The sequence below is a fragment of the Centropristis striata genome, chromosome 10 (assembly GCF_030273125.1).
Source record: "Centropristis striata isolate RG_2023a ecotype Rhode Island chromosome 10, C.striata_1.0, whole genome shotgun sequence".
NCBI lineage: Eukaryota > Metazoa > Chordata > Actinopteri > Perciformes > Serranidae > Centropristis > Centropristis striata.
The window spans coordinates 37,726,882-37,751,524 of record NC_081526.1 but is presented as its reverse complement, the minus strand read 5'-3'; the positions used below and the strand labels follow the sequence as shown (position 1 = coordinate 37,751,524).

General features: G+C 36.6%; 1 protein-coding gene across 1 annotated transcript in view; it reads left to right on the top strand.

The window, feature by feature from the left end:
- The window catches only part of satb2 (SATB homeobox 2), a 63,931-nt gene that overhangs the window by 23,576 nt on the left and 15,712 nt on the right, over window positions 1-24,643 (top strand). Inside the window, exons 3-11 of the mRNA XM_059342399.1 lie at window positions 4,106-4,232; window positions 7,342-7,465; window positions 8,852-8,954; window positions 11,333-11,383; window positions 12,202-12,290; window positions 12,372-12,797; window positions 16,382-16,594; window positions 19,554-19,706; window positions 23,690-23,884. Of these exons, the coding sequence (XP_059198382.1) occupies window positions 4,106-4,232; window positions 7,342-7,465; window positions 8,852-8,954; window positions 11,333-11,383; window positions 12,202-12,290; window positions 12,372-12,797; window positions 16,382-16,594; window positions 19,554-19,706; window positions 23,690-23,884 (1,481 nt within the window). The remainder of the gene's footprint in view (window positions 1-4,105; window positions 4,233-7,341; window positions 7,466-8,851; window positions 8,955-11,332; window positions 11,384-12,201; window positions 12,291-12,371; window positions 12,798-16,381; window positions 16,595-19,553; window positions 19,707-23,689; window positions 23,885-24,643) is intronic.

The following is a 24,643-nucleotide window of genomic DNA, read 5'->3' as shown; positions in this document are numbered from 1 at the left end:
TTATTTAACAAAAATTGGAAAAAATGAATTTGTGTATACAACATTTTTCATCAAAGTCCCTTAAAGTCTTACAGATATTTAAAAAACTAAAATGACTCCACATATTGTACATATTGGAGTATTGTCATGTTTCCAGCCTCTCCTGTCCTCTCCTCTCAGCTCTGTGTAAACAGATTTTCAGTGAATATTTGTCATGTGACCGTTCGTCTCAGCAGAATCAATCCTGGCTTCAAAGTGTCGCTGAAGAGCAGAATTTAATGTTTTTAACAGGATTTAGTTATTCCAAACAGTTTGTTTTTGGCATTTTTTTAAATGAGACATTTGGAATCAAGTGATTTTGATTAAATATCACTATTTTCATGCTTAGATTTGGATATTTTTCCTGAGCTTTCGTCACACGAGATTTGTTTGAAAACAGTCGAAAACAGTAATTTCTGTTTTTTATAGTTTCAGGCTGTTATAAATGCTGAAATTTTTTTTTTAAAGAAAAATCCCTGGTGGGTTTTGGTGTTGATATTCAGTTAATATGTAAAAAATGCTCTTATTATCTCTTTAAGTAAGAGTTTGAACATTTCTCCCACATAAATATGAGCATGCCTGCTGTTTATAGGAAGAAAATTAGGCTTTTATTTTGAAAAAGAAATGTTTTGATGCAGCCCAGATGAAGTAAAACTAATAAACTAATGTTATAATATTTCTATCTGCTTGGGTTTGGGTTCTTAAACATCGTCATGGTGGTCTACGGCTCCTTCTGGTTCCGACCCGCCCCGAGGGGCCCCAAGTCGGCCCCGTGGATTAAATGATGCTCCCCCTGAACCAGCAGATAATTAAGAACACAGCTCGGCCTGACGGGAATCAAAAATATATCTGAGATATAAACACAGAGGAGGAGAAGAAAAGGAGAGTGAGGGAGATCAGAGGGGTCCGGGGGAGAGAGGAGGTGGGAGGAGGTGGGGGGAGGAACAAGGGGACAGAGGGAGAGACTTCTCAGGACCCGTCTGGATCTCATTTAGAGGACAGTAATGTGATTAGCTTTGTTTAGTTTTCACAGCTCCAGCCAGCCCCCATGAAAACCCTCCGAGTGTGTGTGTGTGTGTGTGTGTTCTTGTATTTCCTACATAGTGAGGACCAGAACACGTTTTTAACCAGAGTGAGGACATTTTTGCCAGTCCTCACTTCTTCAAAGGCTTTTTTTTTAGATTTAAGTCTTTGTTTTAGGGTTCGGGTTACAAAAAAATGATAATTATCTGACACACAAATTTGCCTTTTTCTCTGCATCTCCACAACAAATATTTAAATTGTGACATTAATAGTGCAATAGTGTAACAACAAATTATTTTTCAGATTTTGTTTTAAGTAACAAAGTAATAATAAATCAATAATAAATAAAAACAAATAACAAACCCTAATAGGGTTAAATGCAATAAAGGACACTCTAACGCAGCTATTGTCAACCTTGGGGTCGGGACCCCAATTGGGGTCGCGAGATGATTTCTGGGGGTCGCCAAATCATTTCTGAAGTCAGCTCTGTCTCCACTGTGTTAGTGTTCATGTGTTAATGTGTTTTAGTCTTTTTGGTCATTTCATGTCTTTTTTTGGTCATTTCGGGGGGGTTTTGGTCATTTTGTGTCTTTTTTTGGTCATTTTGTATCTTTTTTGGTCATTTTGTTTCCTTTTTTGGTCATTTTGTGTCTTTTTTTAGTCATTTTGTGTCTTTTTTGGTCATTTTGTGTCTTTTTTGGTCATTTTGTTTCCTTTTTTTGGTCATTTTGTGTCTTTTTTTGGTCATTTTGTGTCTTTTTTTGGTCATTTTGTTTCTTTTCTGCGCCATTTTGTGTCTTTTCTCTGTCATCTTGTGTCTTTTTTGGTCGTTTTGTTTCCTTTTTTTGGTCATTTTGTGTCTTTTTAGTCATTTTGTGTCTTTTTGTGGTCATTTTGTTTGTTTTGTGGGTGATCTGAACTGTGCGTATGAGATTGTGTTCAGTGAGTGGGGGTCGCGGACAACATGCATGTTAAATTGGGGGTCGCGACTCAAAAAGGTTGAGAACTACTGCTCTAACGGATTAGAATTGTTAAATGGGTTTAAACTACTTTTTTAGATTTGTGTTTCCAGTCACACCAGGGTGTTGAGTATGTGTCGCTTTGAGATTTAATGAGTTCAGGTGAAGCATAAAGCTGAATATGGGAGATTCTAGAAGATTTAAAGTGTTTGTAACACCCGTGTCACCGTGGGTTAAATATGCAAATTGTATATTTTCCTATGAAAATTTGTGCTTGTTTGCATACATTTTCTGAACAGAATTGTGAAAAGTCTTGTTTCACTTTGTTGACATATGAAAGTCAGATTTCTACAGAGGGGGAAAAATCAGACGGATATCTCTCTTTATCATTTCATTAACTTGAAAATACTGCCAACAGCCATTTAAAATAGTCAGTTTTCACTGTGGTTTTAGGAATAAATCAGGTAGGAATTATTCAGAATACAGAAAGGATTAGAAGCAGGGAGTTTGAGCAGGAAATCTGCACTTTAGCAGCTTTTACAGACACCAGAAAAATAATTACATACATTCTAAAGACAATAAAGGTCAATAATATCGGGTAAAAAAATGTAACTTATACATGTGAACATGGAACGTCCCCTGTTGATTATTCACATTAAAACAGTTATACCTTGTATTACAAGTTTTCTGAAATGTTAAATATGCAAAAGAGTCATTATCCAATGCAAACTTTTGGTGAATTTAGCTGGAATCTTAAGACACAAAGTGTAAATTAAACAGCTATGTGTGTATTCTGAATGTCACATTAATGAAGCAAAATTAACCAGTGCATAAAGAAAAGTTTTTACCTGTAGAGAAACTGTAAAAAAAAAAAGGAAAAAAAAAAAATAATATCAGCCTCAGCACATAAAACTGAAATAATGAGTTAGGACTAATAAAATAGGATTTTTTATTTAGAAATATTTTAAAATTGTCCTTTAATGAGTTGACAAGATCAAGTTTTTTAAAAATTGGATGAAGAGAAACAAACTCACCTCCAGGAACAGAAATATTTTATGCTTGAGAGGAATAAAATAGCATTTTTTTTTAGACTTCTAAACTCTCTTTATATATCATTCTGCATCAAAAACTGAAAACTGGAGATTAATTTGGAAAAAGGATTGTGATAGTGAGATTAAAGAGCAGGACACAGTGTCACAAGAAGTATGTTCATGCACCAAAGACTGTCTGTATATAATATTCAACACTTCAGAAACTGATTTAAATGGGCGTAAACAAACACAACAGAGAGAGAGACACTATAACTTTTAATCCAATACTCTATTAAACTGTGAATCAAACAGTTTTATACATGCACTTTGCTTAACCCTTTATCAGGCGAAGAACTTTATTTGGTAACTTCAGTGGGTATCTAAATGGGGTCCCCATGTCTCTCTGTTTGGTCGTAGAACCACAAGGACTTGTACGAGGAGAACTTGACTATGTTGGCATATTAAGGCCAAGTATGAATAAAAATAAAAATACAAACCGGGGATTTAAGACATTTAAAGTGGCAAATCTGCTCAAAAATTGTCGCAGATTTACGAGACAAAATTGGGGATAAAAACTACTTTTTTTGCACAGATTCACCACTTTAAATCTCATAAATCTGTCTGATTTGACACCTTAATCTTGCTAGATTATTCTCACTGTACTGCACTTTCAAAATTATAAAAAAAAGGTAACTATGCACAAAAATTTGAAATGTCATTGTCATACAAAAATAATTGTTAATGTTGGTGAGTCTCATTGCTTCAATCAACGTAGTTCTTCCAAATATACTTAAATGAGACTTTTAGCAAAAATAAAGGTTTTGAATGCCTAAATATAATTTTTGACGTTTTTTTTTAATGTGCCCCCACAGATTAAACACTGGCCCCTGCTTAGCCCCCACAGTAAAATTAGTCTAGAACCGCCACTGCAAGTCACATGACTGGAGTTCCACACCTCTGATTGAACAGATTGGATCAGATCATGATTGTTTCCCCTCCGATAACAAGTTAAAATTAATAAAAACTTAGCAGACAAACTTAAATTGACAGATATGTTCCTTGTCTGTGTTTCAGGCATCATCAAGGTGGGCCGCTGGAACCCGCTGCCCATCCACTTCCTGACAGACGCTCCTGAAGCCACGGTGGCCGACATGCTGATGGAGGTTTACCACATGGTGACGCTGCGCATCCAGCTGCAGAGGTCAGACGCTCACTGGACACACACATGTACATCTTTATTTATTTGTCAGATTTCAGAGTGAAAAATTCTGAATATCTGTGAAAAACAAAAGATTTATGCCAGAGTGCATCTGTGCTCCCTGCACATTATCCTTCTAATAAGACACTCTGAGGAAACTTTTCAATGAGCTTTAACCCTTTATCAGGCAAAGAACTATATTTGGTAACTTCAGGTAATATTTCAAGAAAAAAGTTGCAAATTTACTAGATTAAAGTGGCAAATCTACAAGAAAAAAAGTTGCAGATTTAAGAGATTTAAAGTGGCAAATCTGCGAGAAAAAAAGTGGGAAAAAGCAACTTTTTTCTCCCAGATTGACCACTTTAAATCTCATAAATCTGCTAATTTTTTTCTCATAGATTTGCCACTTTAATCTCGTACTTTTTCCTCAACATATTATTTTCATATGTTTTTTTGGGGGAATTTGCAAGTATTTCAATGAATGCCCTATTAAGTGTTAAAGTGGTGAATCTGGGAGAAAAAAGTTGCTTTTTCCCACTTTAATCTAGTAAATTTGCAACTTTTTATAATGTATAATATATATATATGTAATATAAACAGCAACAATAGTACTATACTCACCTACAATATTAGTTTTTATTAACCCACTGGACCACATGTATGTTTTCTTTAAAGGATCGCCAAAAACACCACGTTCATTGTAGAAAGAAACTGTGAAAACAGGCGTTATCATGGAAATTTCTGTCAGAATCACTTTATTCTACATGTGCCATTTAAAATGTGTCTGAAAATAAAGCACCTGATCCTGTTAAAAACATTAAATTCTGCTCCTCAGAGACACTGTGGAGCAAACTGTTTTTACTACATTTGCGACACTTGTGGGCACTTGAAAAAGAACATTTATAAATTCCGTAATTTATCAAATAATTTATTGTCTTTTTTTATGATTTCTGTCATCATAACTGTGTTATTCTGCACAAAGACATGTTTGTAGCCATGATTATGCTAATTCCCAAGAGCTATAGATTCATACAGATTTTATATATTAGCAGTTAAATACAAGGACACAGAGAGTGAAATGTAAAAAATGAGCCACATGCCCAGGGAACATAGGGAAAGCCCTTTTTCAGCACACTATAAGTCTTTTTTTTAAGTATGTGGTTCCCCTGAATCAGACTCTGATGTCATCGCAGCTGATTGCAGTTGAAGAATTTATCATATCTATCAAAGTCTGAAAGCATCGATATCGGAGCTCTAAACAGCCCCTGTGGGGATTTATCATTTATCTGTCTCCGTCCATGTGCCAGGAACTCTGAGTTCCCTCGAATAAGTGAAGTTGATCGCAGTCCTGATGGACAGATAAAAACAGATAAACTCCAGATGAGACGCTTATTATTGTTATTGTGTTGGAGCATACCAGCCAGGTTTGTTTACGTGTTTGTGTGTGCGTCTCCATGGTGACGGCAGAGAGCTTTTGGCACACTTGAGTCCAAATGATTCATTTGAGGTTGAAATGGAAAAAAAAAAAAAAACAGGAGGATTGTGGGAAGATACTGAAGGTTCAGACAGGAAGTCTTTGTTGGGTTTGAGGTCGAGGTTAATACAGGATGTTTAAACCATCAGTGGGCTCTAATGTGGGCTTAATTTAGGATTAAAGGAAGAGGCAGATGAGGAGATTAATACCCCTCATGTCACTACTGTTAATATGAAGCTTGTTAGCTTAGCTTAGCTTAGCATAAAGACTGGAAACAGAGGAAAACAGTTAGCCTGAATCTGTTTGAAGCTATCAAAATGCCAGTTAGGAAAAAAAGTGTTTGGAGTGTTTTCTGCCTTAAAATAGACAAAATAAACATAATCTGGAGAAATTTTATATATATATATTTTTTTTTTTGGAAGTCTTTGGGGTTTGTTGCCCGTAGGCAACAGTGTACCATAATGGTGCAAGAGAAAAAGAAAGTTTTTAAAATGAATTTTAACATAATTTATTTAATAAACACATGCAAAAGATTCAGTAGCTTCAACATGGTACAATGCATAACATTTTAAATTTAAAAACATTATAAAAGGAACTTTTTAAATCCGGTTTCTTGTCTGAATGTTACCTGAAGGCACCACTGAACCAACGACCCATTGAAATGAATGTCTTCTAGTGTATGAAACTATCAAAAAAATGAAGGTTAACTCACCTATTAGTAGGAATATATTTTTTCAGATGGAAAAGGAAATTACGTTTTGAGTGATTTTTTTGTGGTGCAAAATGGCAAAGCTGTTTCCTTTAGAAAAGTCTGCAATATAGGGTTTCAATATGGCCGCCTGGAGGTAATGTGGCAAATTAAAGCATTGCTATTGGTTCCCTATACTCTTCCCTCTTTTTAAAAGTATTGCATCACTTAAAAACATGCATTGTAGAAATCTGACAGGCCAAAAATGGGTATTTTGCCTGAGGGCAACAGCGTACCATAGAGGGTTAATATTTAACACACCGTATCTTATCTGTTTAATATGTACCAAAACTGAAACGTACCAACAAAAAGTTGTGGTTGTTTATTTCAACTCCCCGCTAAAGTAAGGTAAAAAAAAAAATCAAACAAACATAATAATTGAAAGGATTTAGGAATATACTGTCTCTGTTTGATTGTTAAGTTGTAGTCCTGTTGTGTGTCGACTTATGAACCCAAAGGTGCAACTGACTTCCTGTTTGTGTTGTTTTTGTTTGATCTGTGGCACACGTTCTAAAGTGCAAGGTGCAAGTGCATTTTGGGGGCGTGTCCAACTCCACTTTAGAATAATAATAATTAATTTTATTTAATAGGGCGCCTTTCAAGGCACTCAAGGTCGCCTTACAACATGGAAAAAACAAAAAAAACAATGCAGAACATCATACATATCATACAATCTAAACAAATCAGAACATTTACAAATACATTACAATAAAGCAGGGGAGTTTGTTAAACTGTGCATTAACTGGGTGCAAAACAAGGTGAAGTTGTACTTCACCAACTCTCTCATCTGACTCTGACGGGTAAAAGAAGAGTTGAACACTTATGCATTATGCACTGTTTAATGTGAAGTCCTTAACCGACTTCCTGTGTGTGTTTTTGTCTCGTTACAGTTTCTCAAAGTTGGAGGATCTTCCCTGTGAGCAGTGGAACCACACGACGGTGAGGAACGCTCTCAAAGAGCTGCTGAAGGAGATGAACCAGAGCACTCTGGCCAAAGAGTGTCCTCTGTCCCAGGTAGCGTCCTCTCTGTCTGTCTGTCTTCTCTTCAAGACGTTAATAATAATAATAATAATAATAATACATTACATTTTATAGCGCTTTTCAAGGTACTCAAAGTCGCTTAACCCTCTATGGTACGCATTATGAAAAAAATGTTTGGAGAGTCTTTTTTTGTCTTGAAATAGACCAAATAAACATAATCTGAAGATTTTGGGGTTTGTTGGCCGTAGGCAACATTGTACCATTACGGTGCACAAGTGAAAAAGAAAGTTTGTAAAATGTATTTTAACATTATTTATTTCATAAACATGTGTAAAAGATTCAGTAGCTTCAACAGGGTACAATACATAACATTTTAAATTTAGAAACATTATAAAAGGACATTTTTTAACTAAATGTTGCCTGAACCAACGACCCATTGGAATGATTGTCTTGAACAGTCTAAGTTTATGAAACTATCTAAAATGAAGGTTTTCTCACCTATGAGCAGCAATATTTTAGTTTCAAGATGGAAAAGGTCCAGGAAATTACGTTTTGAGTGATTTTTTGTGGAACAAAATGACAAAGCTGTTTCCTTTGGAAAAGTCTGCAAAATAGGGTTTTAATATGGCCGCCTGGAGGTCATGTGACAAATTAAAGCGTTGCTATTGGTTCCCTATACTCTTCCCTCTTTTTTAAAGTATCGCATCACTCAAAAACATGCATTGTAGAAATTTGACAGGCCAAAAATGGGGATGTTGCCTGAGAGCAACACCGTACCATAGAGGGTTAACATGACAGGAAATCAACTAAACAGAGATGAGAGATTATATTATGAGTTCAGGTATTGTAAGCTATTTTGAAAAGGTGGGTTTTGAGTTGGTTTTTGAAGTTCTCTGCAAGTGTCAGTCTCACGTCCTGATTAACGACTAAAGTCCGCTCCCCTGAGACGGTTTTCCGGATTATTCTTACATGCATTGTTCTGATTATTGCTACATTTTAATCAAACTCCACCCCACAAAATTAAGCTCTGTCTCTTCAATCATGTTCAAACTCCCCAGCTGCATGTTTCGCCCTCCATCCTGCTCTCATAATGACTGCTGTGTGAGATTTATGTGTGTGTGTGTGTGTGTGTGTGTTTAAATGTAGCTCTGGTGGAGGTGGGGGGGTGTTGATCCCAGCATCAATTGCAAGCATATGTGTGTGTGGCTGGAGATTCCCTCTCTGCACTGTACTGGCTCAAGTTTCCATGGGTGGCTTCCAATCATGATTAATGTTTGTCTGTTTCTATTGTGTGTGTGTGTGTGTGTGTGTTTATGTGAGCATGCCATGAGGTTGTTGCGTGAGTGTAAGCATTTCATATTATGTTGGTTATTAATTATCTCTCCCCCATCTCTCTCTCTCTCTTTTTCTCTCTGTCAGAGTATGATTTCGTCCATAGTGAACAGTTCGTATTACGCCAACGTCTCCACGGCCAAATGTCAGGAGTTCGGTCGCTGGTACAAGAAGTACAAAAAAATCAAAGGTGAGCTCAACAGAAATCACAAATCCTGCTTCTTTAACCCATTTAGGCCTAAAACGCCTGGAAAAAAAATGCCTGCAAAACGTTTGGGCGATTTTAAAATAAAACCTGAAGTTTTTTTAGTAATTGTATGTCTTTTTTGATAATTTTGTGTCTTTTTTGGTAATTTTGTGTCTTCTTTTGATAATTTTGTGTCTTTTTTTTGGGTAATTTTGTGTCTTTTTTGATCATTTTGTGTCTTTTTTTGGTAATTCTGTGTCTTTTTTTTGGTAATTCTGTGTCTTTTTTGGTAATTCTGTGTCTTTTTTGGTAATTCTGTGTCTTTTTTAATAATTTTGTGTCTTTTTTGGGTAATTCTGTGTCTTTTTTAATAATTTTGTGTCTTTTTGGGTAATTCTGTGTCTTTTTTAAATAATTTGTGTCTTTTTTGGTAATTCTGTGTCTTTTTTGGTAATTTTGTGTCTTCTTTTGGTAATTTTGTGTCTTTTTTGGTAATTCTGTGTCTTTTTTGGTAATTTTGTGTCTTTTTTGGTAATTCTGTGTCTTTTTTAATAATTTTGTGTCTTTTTTGGGTAATTCTGTGTCTTTTTTAATAATTTTGTGTCTTTTTTGGGTAATTCTGTGTCTTTTTTAAATAATTTGTGTCTTTTATTTGGTAATTTTGTGTCCTTATTGGTCATTTTGTGTCTTTTTTTGGTGATGATTTCAAAGTTCTGGAAAAGTCTCATGTTGCATTGCAACACTCCCACATGTATTCTGATGCATTTCATTGGCCGAGAGATTGAAAATAGGTGGAAAAAAACCTGCAAATCCTACAAAACGACATATCCGCCTTCCAGGCTTTAATGGGTTAAAAGCTCTTCCAGATGACAGACAGGTTGGACCCGGGGTCGGATCAGATTAAGTTAAAATGTAGTTACTGATTACAACTTTTCTGCAAATAGTGACATCATTCATTGGGTTACAACAAAAAATGTATATCCCTGTTCAAACGATTTACAGTGCATGGTCTAAAGTGCATGTGTCTGTTAAAGAACTGTTTCTAGTGTTTCTGCTGAGCTCTGCTAACAGGCTGCTGGTTAAAATTTCATTATTATTGTAAAGATGATGTTTAACTGTCACTGTTTAACTGTGAAGTTTTAAACCTTTTGTGTGTTGAACTATTAACCCAAAGGTAACTGACTTCCTGTTTGCTTTTTGGTTTGATCAGTGGTACAAAGTCTATGGTGCAAGTACATTTAGTACCTGTCCAACTCCAGTTTTACTGGTTAAACGGTTCATTATTTGGGTGCAAAACAAGGTGTTAAAGGTTATATTTAGTCACTTAATTAGTCATATGTGTGTTTTTTTAGGTGTAACATGGATTAAACCACTCCAAGTATCATTTCCAGTTCCCTTTAAAAGTCAGCTGCCCCTGGTGCATTGCTGTTTAAATGGCAGGCTCAGCTAATTAAAGTATCAAGCTTTCTTCTGCCTCCTCCATCTTCCAGTCCTCTGTCCCATCAAAAAGCTCATCTGAGCTAGAAGTACATATATCTTACTATCTGGTCAATGGCTCAGTCACTTTCTGCTGCCTCTCTGTGCCTGACCACGGCTTGTTTAAGGACCAACACAGATGGGCACAAGAACATTTGCAACTTGGGCACTGGAGGTGAAAATGATGACTGCATTGGTGTGAAACTAGCAGTGACAGTGAGATAGAGCTAATAATATTTTACATTACTTCAAAATTAAGCATCCAAATATCTTGCAGTTTTACCTCTAGATTTCAAAGGAAAATCACTTATTTTCTGATCTGCTAACAACTCTAAAGCTACATTTATAGTTTTATACAAAAGCTCTACATGTAACACGTAGCTATGCTTCAGGTCATTCATTGACTGAATGTAAACACATTTACAGACTGCAAAAATATCGCTCAACAACCTGAAAACAATGTTTCTGCTCATTATCATATAATAATAATAATAATAATAATAATGCATTTTTTTTATAGGCGCCTTTCAGGACTCTCAAGGTCACCTTACAATAAACAATTAAAAACAAAACAAAACAATAATAATAAAACAGCAATGGCAGTAATAATAAACAACAATGAAACAATTACAAATTAGAACAATAAAGACAACAATGACAGTAATAATAAACAACACTGAAACAGTACAGAGAAAAATTGTAATTTAAAAATGATGAATATATTAGGGGTAGGCTAGTCTAAACAGGTGTGTTTTGAGATGTGACTTGAAAGATGACAGTGTTGTTAGAGAGCGGATGGACTATATCACCTGCAGCTGATGTGTGCACATGCTTACTTTATAAAAACTGGTTTGTGTGTGTTAGCATCGTGTCTCTTCTGACTGAGTCCTCTGTGTGTTGAGCAGTAGATTATCTGGAGAAGATGTGGTCCGGACGAGACGCTGCTGACATCAAAAGTAAGGAGTGATAAATCTTTTTATCTGCTCTCTTTTTTATTTTTTGGGGGCATTTTGTAGCTTTTTATTGACAGGAGAGATATTGAGAGTCAAAGGGGGAGACGGAGGGGAAGACATGTGGGAAAGTGCTCCGAGCCGGATTCGAACCCGGGCCGCCCGCTTACGAGGACTGGGCCTTTGTGGTATGCGCTCTACCAGGCGTGCCACCGGGAACGCCCCCTCCTTTAAATCAGGACTAAAAACACTCTAGTTTACTGCAGCGTATCTTAACTTTAACACTTATCTGCTCTACTCTACTGCCCTTACTTTTTAACTACACATTGTTTGACTTGTGCTTTTTATTATTTTATCTCTTTTTTTATCCTGCTGTATCTTATTTTATCCTATTTATATTTTTATTTCTATTTCCCTGTTTTAATTGACTGTTTTTACTGTTTTCAATTGTGTCTTGCTGTTTTTAATGTTTTTTGTTTTTTTTTGTTTTTTTTTGTAATGAACTTTTTATTGAAATTTATCAAACAAACATTACAGACAGGGAGGAATACATTCATTCAATCAGGGAGCCATCAAGGCTAGGAATTTACTCCCTAAATTATTTTCTTTCCTTTTTTACAGTAAATGAGTTGAAAAAACAAAAACAAACAAACAAAAAACAACAACAAACAAACACAACCACATACCTGTTTTTAATGTTTATGTAAAGCACTTTGAATTACATTGTGTTGAATTGTGCGAGACAAATAAACTTGCCTTGCCTTTATCTGCTCTCTTGAGAAGGTTTGTGCCTGACCTCTTCTTCTTCATCTCCTCCTCTGCAGTAGAGAGAGACAACATGGCCGACTTCTGCGTGCTCGGTCAGCGACCTCCGCCTCACCTGTCCAGCCTGGCTCAGCTGAGTCACCTGGGCGCCGGTAGTCCGCTCCTGAAGGGGGGCTCCGGAGACCTGCAGTCGCCCTCGCAGCCTCCCCAGCAGCCTCCTCCTCCCCAGCAGCAGCAGCAGCCGTCCCCCCACGGCCCGCTCCACCACAGTCCTCCTCTCCGCTCGGGCCAGGTGCCTCCTCCGCCGCCGCCGCCGCCTGCCGCCCTGCAGCCCCTGCTGGGGCCAGGTGGGCTGCTGTCCCCGCAGCTCTCCCCGCAGCTGGTGCGTCAGCAGCTCGCCATGGCCCACCTCATCAACCAGCAGCTCGCCGTGAGCCGCCTGCTGGCCCACCAGCACCCGCAGGCGCTCAACCAGCAGTTCCTCAACCACCCGCCCATCCCTCGGGGCTCGTCCAAAGCCGGCGGCGACCATCCCGGGAGCAACCCCTCGGCCGCCGAGGTCTCCTGTGAAATCTACCAGCAGGTCAGAGACGAGCTGAAGAGAGCTAGTGTCTCCCAGGCCGTGTTCGCCCGTGTGGCTTTCAACCGCACACAGGTAGGAAAACAGGACAGACTGTGGTCCAGAAGGGTAGCAGGTGTGGTTAAAATATCAGAGGAACAGGAGAAGAAAGGAGGAGAGAGGGCAGACACACAAGATGGAGATAGTCCAGATATTAAAGGGGACCTATTATGCTTTTTCTTTTTTCTCATCATTTATATATATAAAATGTTACGGTGTCGGATGTTAACATTAACCCTTAATAGGACACTCATTGAAATACTTGCAAATTCCAAATTTCAACCCTCGAGAATATTGGAGGATATTACATACAGCCAGAATGTGTAAAAAAAACCATCAGAAAATAATATTTTGAGAAAAAAGTTTACGAGATTAAAGTGGCAAAAAGTTGCAGGTTTATGAGATTTAAAGTGGTGAATCTGGGAGAAACAAGCTGTTTTTTCCCCCAATTTTTTCTTGTAGATTTGCCACTTTAATCTAGTAAATTTGCAACTTTTTTCTTGAAATATTACCTGAAGTTACCCAGGGGAGGGGGGTTCATATTTTGAGGAAAAAAATACAAATGTTTGAGAAAAAAATCTCAAATTAATCGTAAAAAAGTTGACGAGAATTAAGTGGCAAATCTCCGAGAAAAAAAATGTGCAGGTTTATGAGATTTAAAGTAATGTTATTGACAACAACTCAATTTTGGAATTAGGCCAATTTGCACAGATTTTATTAAAAAGGTTTGTACTCACCTTTCTTGATTAAGGTACCCTGCTTTTGTCAACAAAGTCTGGATGTCAGTTGTATCATCAAGAATTCAGGCTGTTATCTATTTCCAAAGAGAAATACAGGTTAAATTTCAGATCAAGCATATATAAAAAAATATTTTTTTACTCACGTCCTCCAGCTTCCACCCCCCATCACGTCAGGGTCACCATTCTAACGGGTTTCAGTTCGTGAAGTCTGAACCACGACTCTCTCCCTGAACCCATTAAAATACTAACATTTGTTTACAAAACATGCTGGTCGATTTCCTCCAGGAAGTTCCGCCTTCTTGATCCGCTGATTCGCCAGGAAGTTTAACTTTTTTGGCTTTATGCTCCATTGAGCAGCTTTCATAGGAATGAACAGGGCCCCGCCTCCAAAACACTGTATCCTGTTCTCTTTATACATTCAAAAGCGTACAGGTAATCAATGCGATCTGCCATCTTATTACTGCTGTTCGCTTCCACTGATGATGCTATACACTACTGGTCAAAAGTTTTAGAACACACCAACTTTTCCAGAATTTAATTGGAAATTATGCAGTTTAATGTTTTTTATGTTGGACTAAAGGACTAAAAAAAGACACAAAATGACCAAAAAAAGACACAAAATGACCAAAAAAGACACAAAATGACCAAAAAAAGACACAAAATAACTAAAACAGACACAAAAAAGAATCATAAATGACACCAATGACAAAAAAAGACACAAAATAACTAAAAATGACGCAACAACAGTCACAAAATGACCAAAAAAAGACACAAAATGACCAAAAAAGACACAAAATGACCAAAAAAAGACACAAAATGACCAAAAAAAAGACACAAAATGACTTACAAAGACATGAAAATAATTCAAAAATGGACAAAATAGCCCAAGACTCCATAGAGTTAAGTTGTTAACCCATTTCTTGTTCCCTGAAAAAGGCCTACTTGTATAATTCTGAAATGTACATTATTTTTCAGTTTTGGTTAAGCTTACCTTTTTTTATTTACCTCTGGCAGTTCACCACTTACCTTTGTACCCTTTCAAGCTGTTCATTTGACTTGAACTGCTTGAATTTCAATAAAAAACTGGAAAAATTGGGGTGTTCTAAAACTTTTGACCGGTAGTGTATATCTAAAGAAATGGAACCATTGTGATCAAACGTGTCATGTAAAGCATGTAAACATGTTCCAGTAGAAACCTGACAATGAGCCGAATGGGTCCCCGTTAATATCCGTCCTTCTACAGATTTAGTTGTGGTTCCCCACAGCATCACAGGTGAGCAGAGACAGTAGAAACAGGGATCTGATAGAAATAACTAGCAGCAGAATGTTGAGTCGGTCTGATTCTGTGGACGCCGATTCGTGGTCTTTTCAGTGGGAGTAGTGGGAATAGTGGGAGTAGTGGGAGTAGTGTGAGCGTGGCGGGTGGCGTGCTGGGTCATTGAGACTCGCAGCAGCACAAACACCTGATGCATTCAGGCTGCTAAACTGGTTTCCACACGGCCCATTAGACCAGTTTAATGGGAGGTCGCTCACAGACCTGTTGGTGTAGAGGCCAGGTGTGTTTAGCATGGTTTTGCATTTGTGTGTGTGTGTGTGTGTGTGTGTGTGTGTGTCACATTCACATTTCTAACACTGCTTATCAGAGGTTATTTGTTTTCAGTTTTTATTCATATTTGACCAAAAATAGCTTTGCTAAGTACATTTATTCATCTGCTTTACTTGATTTTTACTTGAATTATTGTGTGTTTTACTGATGTTTTCTTATAAATTAAACTTCTCAACAGTGAAGCTGAAATTATTAGTTCATCAGTCAAACTATTTTGATTTTTTTTCATGCAAAGATGTCAAACAATTCATTATTCAAACCTCCTTTAAGTTGCTTTTTTTTTTTTTTATCTTTAAATGTTTATTTTGTGTTATTTGGAGGTGTAAAATTGTCACTTTGGGCTGTAATTCACTATGTTTTAACAAATTAAACAATGAATAAATTAATGGAGAATATAATCAGCAGATTATTAGAAAATAAACATAAGATAATACCTCAAAATGAGTTCCGCATTAATGCATGAGTAATACCATTACTGTCATAGTCTGACAGTATTAGTTTATTATATTATAACAGTAACTGGAGACATTTTTCTACTTTAAATACTTAAACTACATTTTCCTGATTACACTTTTACTAAAGTATAATGTTTTGTGAAGGACTTTTATACACTGTAAAAAATGTTTGTAGAAATAACAGTAAAACTCACCGTATTAGACACTTTTAATTACAGTAAATCAAAGAATAGCACAAAACTTTTACTTTTTTCTGTCATAAACTGGAAGAAACATGCAGTTTTGCTGTAAAAATATAAAATTTTCATGCAAAATGTATGGAGAAATACCATGATGTGTGAATAAATGACACAATTACCCTAAAAATAACGGGAATATTCAGTCTAAATTACAGTTTTTGCTGATATTTACATTTAAATTTAGAATAGAAAATTACGGTGAAGTTCTGGCAACCAGAGCTGCCGGTATTTTTCCGTAAATTAAACAGTAATTTTTTACAGTGTATGTATGTTTACATTGGAAAACAACAGTAAAGTGTTTTTCTTTTACTTACAGTGAAATATGTTTCAACACTGAAAGCTCAGAAAATGCTTTTAATGAAGGGAAATGTGCAAGAAAAGTGAAAATAAGCAAATAATAGAAAATATTTAATAACGGTCATGATAAAAACTTAACACACAACAGTGACAGCACATAGTTAATCATCCCACATGGTTCTGGTTAATCCTCTTCAGTGCACATTAGGTTTGGACTTGGTGTTTATGGGGACACGGGGTCCTTCCCAGTGTAAATATGTCCCTGTGTGTCTCTGCGGTGCAGGGTTTGCTGTCAGAGATCCTGAGGAAGGAGGAGGACCCTCGCACCGCCTCTCAGTCTCTGCTGGTCAACCTGAAAGCCATGCAGAACTTCCTGAACCTGCCGGAGAGCGAGAGAGACCGGATCTACCAGGAGGAGAGGGAGCGCACCATGAACCCCTCAGTGGGACTCCCCGCCTCCAACTCCTCCAACCCCGGCCCGCCCCGCCTCTCACAGGTTAGTCAGCATGGTGGATAGTAATAGGACTGCATAGAATAGAAGAATAGAATAGCCTTTATTGTCATTGTATATATACACAACGAAATTGGAGTGCAACTCCCATTGGTGCAAAATAAGAAACTCAAAATATATATATACATACATGGAAAAAAATAGAAAATAGAATAAGTAAATAAAATAAAACAAAATAGACTTTTTACATGTGCTGTGCTTAAAAATGTGTCCTCAGATATTGTTCAGTAAATTGTCCTTGTGGAGTTCAGTTCAGAGATAAAAAGCTGTCTCTGAACCTGCTAGTCCTCACTCTCTGTGAGTTCGTTTATTTTCAATAATGAGATACTGACTGGAATATGTTAAATATATGTTTACCAAATGTTGAATATATGTTTTCAGTAGGTTGTGGCAGTGCAACATTGTTCATACAACTCACTTAGATTTATTAAGTATATATTTTGTACCATCAGGTTGAATGCACTTATTGTAAGTCGCTTTGGACAAAAGCGTCTGCTAAATGACATGTAATGTAAAAAAAAAAATGTATAATTGAATAGTTTCCATATGTTGTAGTAGTGCACTGCAATATATATATATATATATATATATATATATATATATATATATATATATATATATTGATAACTTATTTATTTATTTATCTATTCATTTATTTATTTATTTATTTATTTCAAATGTATTTATTAATTATTTAAACACACTTGTTTTTTTTTAGTTTAATTACATTAAAGTTGGAGAAATTCACTTTAAAAAGACAAATGATGGTAAAAACATCTGATATATTAATCACTTTATTCATATATATATATATATATATATAGCATCTTTAAAGACTTGACAGAGTTGCATTGTCAGGTCAAACAGAAACAAGATACATTTAAAGTTAAATTAAAACACATTATGAAAAACAACCATAAATATGTTGGGAAAACATCATGCATTTATTTTACTTGTACTTTTATAAAAACATGTAGCTTTGCATTATTTCAAATGTTTATAAAGTGAATAAATAACCATGTTAAATATTTGTGATCTTAATAACTGTCTGCAGGTGTAATCATCACGATGCAAACCTGTGATTGTAACACGCCGTGTCTGGTGTGTGTGTGTGTGTGTGTGCATAGAAAGTGTGGGAGCGAGGCCTGGAGGACCAGATCACTCCTGATACCTGGGCCTCCATCTGGAAGAACAAGACTAAGATCTCCAACTCGGTGAGTTCTATCTTCCATATCTGACTCGTTCTTACTGAGAGGCTGCAGCACGTCGTGCACTGTGTCTTTAAAAAAACGGAGAAAACAGCTTCAAAGCCACCAGAGCAGCGTATTGTAAACATAAAGGACATTATACAGTATTTGGACATTTCTTTCCATGTGCACATAACAGCTCAGTGATAAGAGGTTCCCTCTGATGTCGGCGATGCCCATTCATGGCTCTGCTATTCTTATTATGTCTACGAAAAATAATCTGAGCATGGTTTACACTGAGGGAATGTAAGCTCGCCGGTCTGAACATGTCTTGTGGACGACTTCAAACGCTGTGTATACAAGTTCTCTGAGAGCCAATACATGTTGGTCCAAACAGAAACAACAAAAGAAGACAAAAGACGAGGACTTAATGACTTTGATCTGTAAACAGAGTTCATGTGGAGACGTGCGCTGCAGATGTGCAGCTGATGCTGGTAGTAGTGTGTCTGCTCTCCATCACCAGCTGATAACCTCTTCTCCTGTGTCCACATAAACATTCCTCACAGGCTTTTATATTGTTTTACATCATCATGTGCCATATCATATCGTTCACGATAATATCGGACACAAAATGACCCAAAAAAAGAAAAAAAATGACCAAAAAAAGACACGAAATGACCAAAAAAAGAAACAAAATTACCAAAAAAAGACACGAAATGACCAAAAAAGACACAAATTGACCCCAAAAAGACACAAAATGACCCCAAAAAGACACAAAATGACCCAAAAAAGAAACAAAATGACCCAAAAAAGAAACAAAATTACCAAAAAAAGACACGAAATGACCAAAAAAAAGACACAAAATGTGCAAAAAAAATAAACAAAATGACCAAAAAAAGACACAAAATGTGCAAAAAAAATAAACAAAATGACCAAAAAAAGACACAAATTGACCCCAAAAAGACACAAAATGTCCAAAACAAATAAACAAAATGACCGAAAAAGACACAAATTGACCCCAAAAAGACACAAAATTACAAAAAAAAAGACACGAAATGACCAAAAAAAAGACACAAAATGTCCAAAAAAAATAAACAAAATGACCAAAAAAGACACAAATTGACCCCAAAAAGACACAAAATGACCCAAAAAAATAAACAAAATGACCAAAAAAGACACAAATTGACCCCAAAAAGACACAAAATGTCCAAAAAAAATAAACAAAATTACCAAAAAAAGATAATATCGGTATATTTTTTTTATGGTTAAAAAAAATGCATGTCATGATGTTGGCAACGTTCTTACTTCTTGATGTCGTGGTGTAAGGTTGAGTGTCAGTGAAGCTTTCAAAATAAGAGCACAGTGTGTTAAGAGAATCCACCACAGAATTTACAAGAAGACTGTCAAAATAAGATGCCTTAAATAAAACATACAAGAACCTTTATTCTCATTTACAAAATTTCATTAAAATATGCCCCCAGAACCCCGAAATGGTTATTTTTATTATAGATATAAAATTATATTATTATTCAGAGTCAAGAGTACATTTTTTTGTATTTGGCAACTGTTGAGATTTGCACTTCAAACTACATTTTAGATTTTTATTTATTTATACAGACTAAAAAAAAAATCATATTTTCTATATCTTTTTAAGTATTTCCTAATATCGCCTAGAATATCGTTATCGCAAAAATAGCCTGAAATATCGTGATATTCTTTTAGAGCCCTACTTCATCATGTTGATGCCTCTCTTGCAGCCGAAGCCGCCCGGCCCCGCCCCCGACCTCCCGCTGAAGCTGGAGTCGCTGGTCAACATCACGTCGGGGATCTACGATGAAATCCAGCAGGAGATGAAGAGAGCCAAGGTGTCCCAGGCTCTGTTCGCCAAGGTGGCCGCCAACAAGAGCCAGGTGAGCGAAGCGTTAAAGGTCGAGTCTCTGGACGTTGATGTAGGACTGAAGGAGGGCTGTGCCCTATCGTATCGTTCACGATAATATCGGTATTTTTTTATTTATGGTTAAAAAAAATGCATATCATGATATTGGCAACGTTCCTACTTCAGGATGTAGTGGTTAAAGTTGTTTTAATCACAAAAAGCTACTTAGTCTCTGTCGCTAAACACATGCAGCTTTCAAAATAAGAGCACGGTGTATTAACAGAATCCACCACAGAACTTACAAGAAGACTGTCAAAATAAGATGCCTTAAAAATAACGTACAAGAACCTTTATTCTACTTTACAAAATGTCATTAAAATATGCCCCTGAAACCCCTAAATGGTTATTTTTTATTACTTGCTCATACTCAAGAGTCAAGAGTAATTTTTTTTGTATTTGGCAACTGTTGAGATTTGCACTTCATACTACATTTTAGATTTTTATTTATATATTCAGACTAAAAATAGTAATAGTATTTTGTAATATCGTCAAGAATATCATTATCGCAAAAATAGCCTGAAATATCGTGATATTCTTTTAGGGCCATATCGGCCAGCCCTAGACTGAAGGAGTATTTTTTTTAACTCCAGTGCAAGAAAAGACATTTATATACTCATTTCATGATAAATCTGCATCAAAACAGCTTTGAAAATATCAGAAAAACCACAAAGCTTTGGGAATTCAGAGCCAAAACACTGCACTGCAACAAAGTAGACAGTCAGTCATGAGCTGTATCATCTGCCACCGCTCATGATGAACAGTCACAGTAACAACTTTTTGAAATATTAGACAAAACAAACAGCAAAACATGCATCCCAAAATGAATATATATTTAATATTTGTTGCATTACAATAATAATAATAATACATTGGACTTATGTAGAAGTTTTCTTAATACTGTAAGAAGCTTGACAAAGAACAGGGACAATAACTGTAAAGTACAAATATTTTAGATAAGTTTCTGTACTGGACCAAAAAAAAGACACAAAATGTCCCAAAAAAATAAACAAAATGACCAAAAAAGACACAAATTGACCCCAAAAAGACACAAAATGACCCAAAAAAGAAACAAAATTACCAAAAAAAAGACACGAAATGACCAAAAAAAAGACACAAAATGTCCAAAAAAAATAAACAGAATGACCAAAAAAGACACAAATTGACCACAAAATGACCAAAAAAAGACATTAAATGACCAAAAAGACTAAAACACATGAACACTTTAACACAGTGGAGACAGAGCTGACTTACAAAATGATTTGCCGACCCCAAGAAATCATCTCACGACCCCAAGGTTGAGAATAACTGTCTTAGAGTATCTGCAGCGACACCCTGCAGCTTCTCTTCTCTTCTCTTCTGCTTGTAGATGTTTAAAAACACTTAATATTTCCTGGATCACATGCTAAAAGGGGGAAAAAGCGTGCATCTTATATATATTTATACACATAAAGAGGGCAGACACATGGGAGCTAAATCCCTTCATTTAAGGATAAAGTCTATTCAGACATGTACAATGAGTTAGCAGGTGTAAGCGTGAGAAAGGTAGAGATGTATGCATCATGTATACGCTGTGTGTGTGTGTGTGTGTGTGTGTGTGCATGCAGTTAGCAGGGTCCCCCAGGTTGGGGGGTCTGGGGGTGGCGGAGGGTCATGGCTCAGTGCACCCATCTGCTGCAGCTGGCCACAAGGACAGCGAGCGAGGAGCCGAGCGATGATCAGGCTATTAGCGGTGCACGCTGCCCGAGGTGGCTGGTTGAACACAACAGCTGGTGTCACAAACCGAACCAGTCTAGCAGATATAATTGAATCTTTTCCGTCTCTCCTTCCTCCTCGTCTTCCTCTCCAACGTTTAACCTCACACACTCACTCGTTTTCACACATTTCCAACTTTTGTAACTCTTGTGCTCATTTTTATCTCCCGACACACTCAGTGTTGTCTTTGTTTCAATCCATCAATATCCCTTATTTAACCAGGTAGAATTCATTGGAGCAGGAGCTAACAACTGCACCAACAAACAAGAAAAATATCCTGATACAGCTGTGGGTCCATGACACCTTTTCTGCCTCTTAGATCAGTAGTTCTCAACCTTTTTGAGTCGCGACCCCCAATTTAACATGCATGTTGTCCGTGACCCCCGCTCACTGAACACAATCTCACACGCACAGTTCAGATCACCCAAAAAAGAAACAAAATGACCAAAAAAGACACAAAATGACCCAAAAAAGAAACAAAATTACCAAAAAAAGACACGAAATGACCAAAAAAAAGACACAAAATGTCCAAAAAAAATAAACAAAATGACCAAAAAAGACACAAATTGACAACAAAATGATCAAAAAAAGACACAAAATGACCCCAAAAAGACACAAAATGAACCAAAAAATAAACAAAATGACCAAAAAAAGACACAAAATGTCCAAAAAAATAAACAAAATGACCAAAAAAGACACAAATTGACAACAAAATGATCAAAAAATGACACAAAATGACCCAAAAAGACACAAAATGACCCAAAAAAGAAACAAAATTACCAAAAAAAGACACAAAATGACAATAAAAAGACACAAAATGACAACAAATGATCAAAAAAAGACACAAAATGACCCAAAAAATAAACAAAATGACCAAAAAAAGACACAAAATGTCCCAAAAAATAAACAAAATGACACACATGACACAATGACACACCCAGTGTTGTCTTTGTTTCAATCAATCAATATCCTTTATTTAACCAGGTAAAATTCATTGAGATTAAAATCTCTTTTACAAGAATGACCTGGCCAAGAAGGCAGCACCATGATACATTAAGAACAATCAACCACAATTCTCATACACCACATTCAACATCAGTTAAAGTACATACAAGATCAGGGACAAGAATATTAGTCAGGTGGCTTAGCCAAATAAAGGGGACACGTCGGACAAAAGCACCAAATTTTTTCCACATGCAAAAATTTAAACCTATGATGATAGAGAGCATGTGGAAGAAATTTGGTGCTTTTGTCCGGCGTGTCCCCTTTATTGTTAAATCTGGTACTAAGCCGCCGGACTATATATATGAAGATTGAAATGAGTACAGTTAACAATGAAATAAATAAACTGGTAACAGATGAATGAATAAACCCGGCCGTTATCAGAAAATAGTTTTACAAACAATTGCATTGACCAAGAGAACTATCTTCTCTGTCCTTCAGGATTCCTTTGAAAAGTTGCTTTTGCACAATGTTCCAGGCAGAAGGCAGCATATTTAAAGGCCTTTTTCCCTAACTCAGTTCTAGCTTTAGTTTGTGCCTGTTGTTGTCCTTCATGCGTTAACTCCTCCTTTATCTTCTCCTCCTCCTTCTTCTTCTTCCTTTCTTCACACGATGTCATTGCAAGTAGGTGAAAGGTGTTGATTCTTTGGCTCCACAGCTGGAGAAGGTCCATAAAACGGTTCATAAAACAAGGAATATATACTTTTTCAGTGGGAACAGAATCCTCTTCTCCTCCTCTTACCCTCTCAACCTCACATATGTTTGCTTAAGATGCATTTTAATCATAGAAAGAAAGTGTAAAAACAGGCCAAAACATTGAAATTTGAACTTTTTGGACAGTCCTTGAACAGGTCATAGGTTACAGATAAAAAAATAAATAATGATCTGTTGTTATCAAAAAACAAGATATTTAAACAGCAAAAACACCCTGAAACGTCTTGTTGGTATTGAGCTAAGTAGCTTGCTAAGCTAAATACTTACCTAACTTCTTGGCTAAGTAGTTAGCTTAGCAAGCTACTTAGCCAGGTAGTTAGCTATGTAATAATACAAACACTTGTTTTTCATAAAGTATGAGAGGCAAAATGGAAATAATGATCTGTTGTTATCAAAAAACAAGATATTTAAAGAGCAAAAACACCCTGAAACGTCTTGTTTTTGGGGGTCAGAGGGTTAAAATGTGTTGTGTGTCATTCCCTTCTGCAGGGCTGGCTGTGTGAGCTGCTGCGGTGGAAGGAGAACCCGAGCCCGGAGAACCGCACGCTGTGGGAGAACCTGTGCACCATACGGAGGTTCCTGACTCTGCCGCAGGCCGACAGAGACCTGGCGTACGAGGAGGAGTCCCGACATCACCACTCAGAGAGGCTGCACACCGTCCTGCACCTGCCACAGGACACTCAGGTGAGGAGCAGACTGGTAATTGAGATGCATCTCCGGTTCACGATGGAAAACAGATTTACTGCACACGTCACCTCGTATCACAATATTTACACGCATGGTAGTGGCTGAACATCTTTTCTTACCTCACCACCATGTGAAGTCACCTGAAAATGTGTTTTACTGAGACCAGCTTTGCTTTTTCATCAGTTTACAAAAGCACATTTTCCATTTTGTACAAAAAAATGTGTACAAAAACCAGAAGCAAAATAATGAAAACTTGCTGTTTTACGGTTAACTATGTGGCAGAACATTTGCTGACTGGGATCAGTCACTTCCTGAAGTCTCAATTTGTCTTTTTTATGGAATTTAGAAGACATACGACATAACATTACTAGATCTTTCCCCAAGCTGGATTTGAACTCTGCACCCTTGTGTTAGGAGACACAATCATCTGTTTTCAACATACGATATTATGACTTTTTTCATTAAATTTGGACCTCATACTTTATTATGTCTTCCTTTGGTGAAATCCAGACGGTATACTATACTTGTACAGTACTTGAGGAAATGTACTTATAGTCTAGATGGAATTGTCCAAAAAGTGAAAGTGAGGAGCATTTATGGGTACAAGTCAGGACTACCGGCCTACTTTACTTATTTCAAGGGTGCTGAATCCCAAAAAAATGGTTCCCAAGCGAAATTTTGAGTTTTTGACCTTCTCATTTGCATATCAAAATGGCGGACGTTGGTCATTGGACCATTTCCCCTATATATATATAT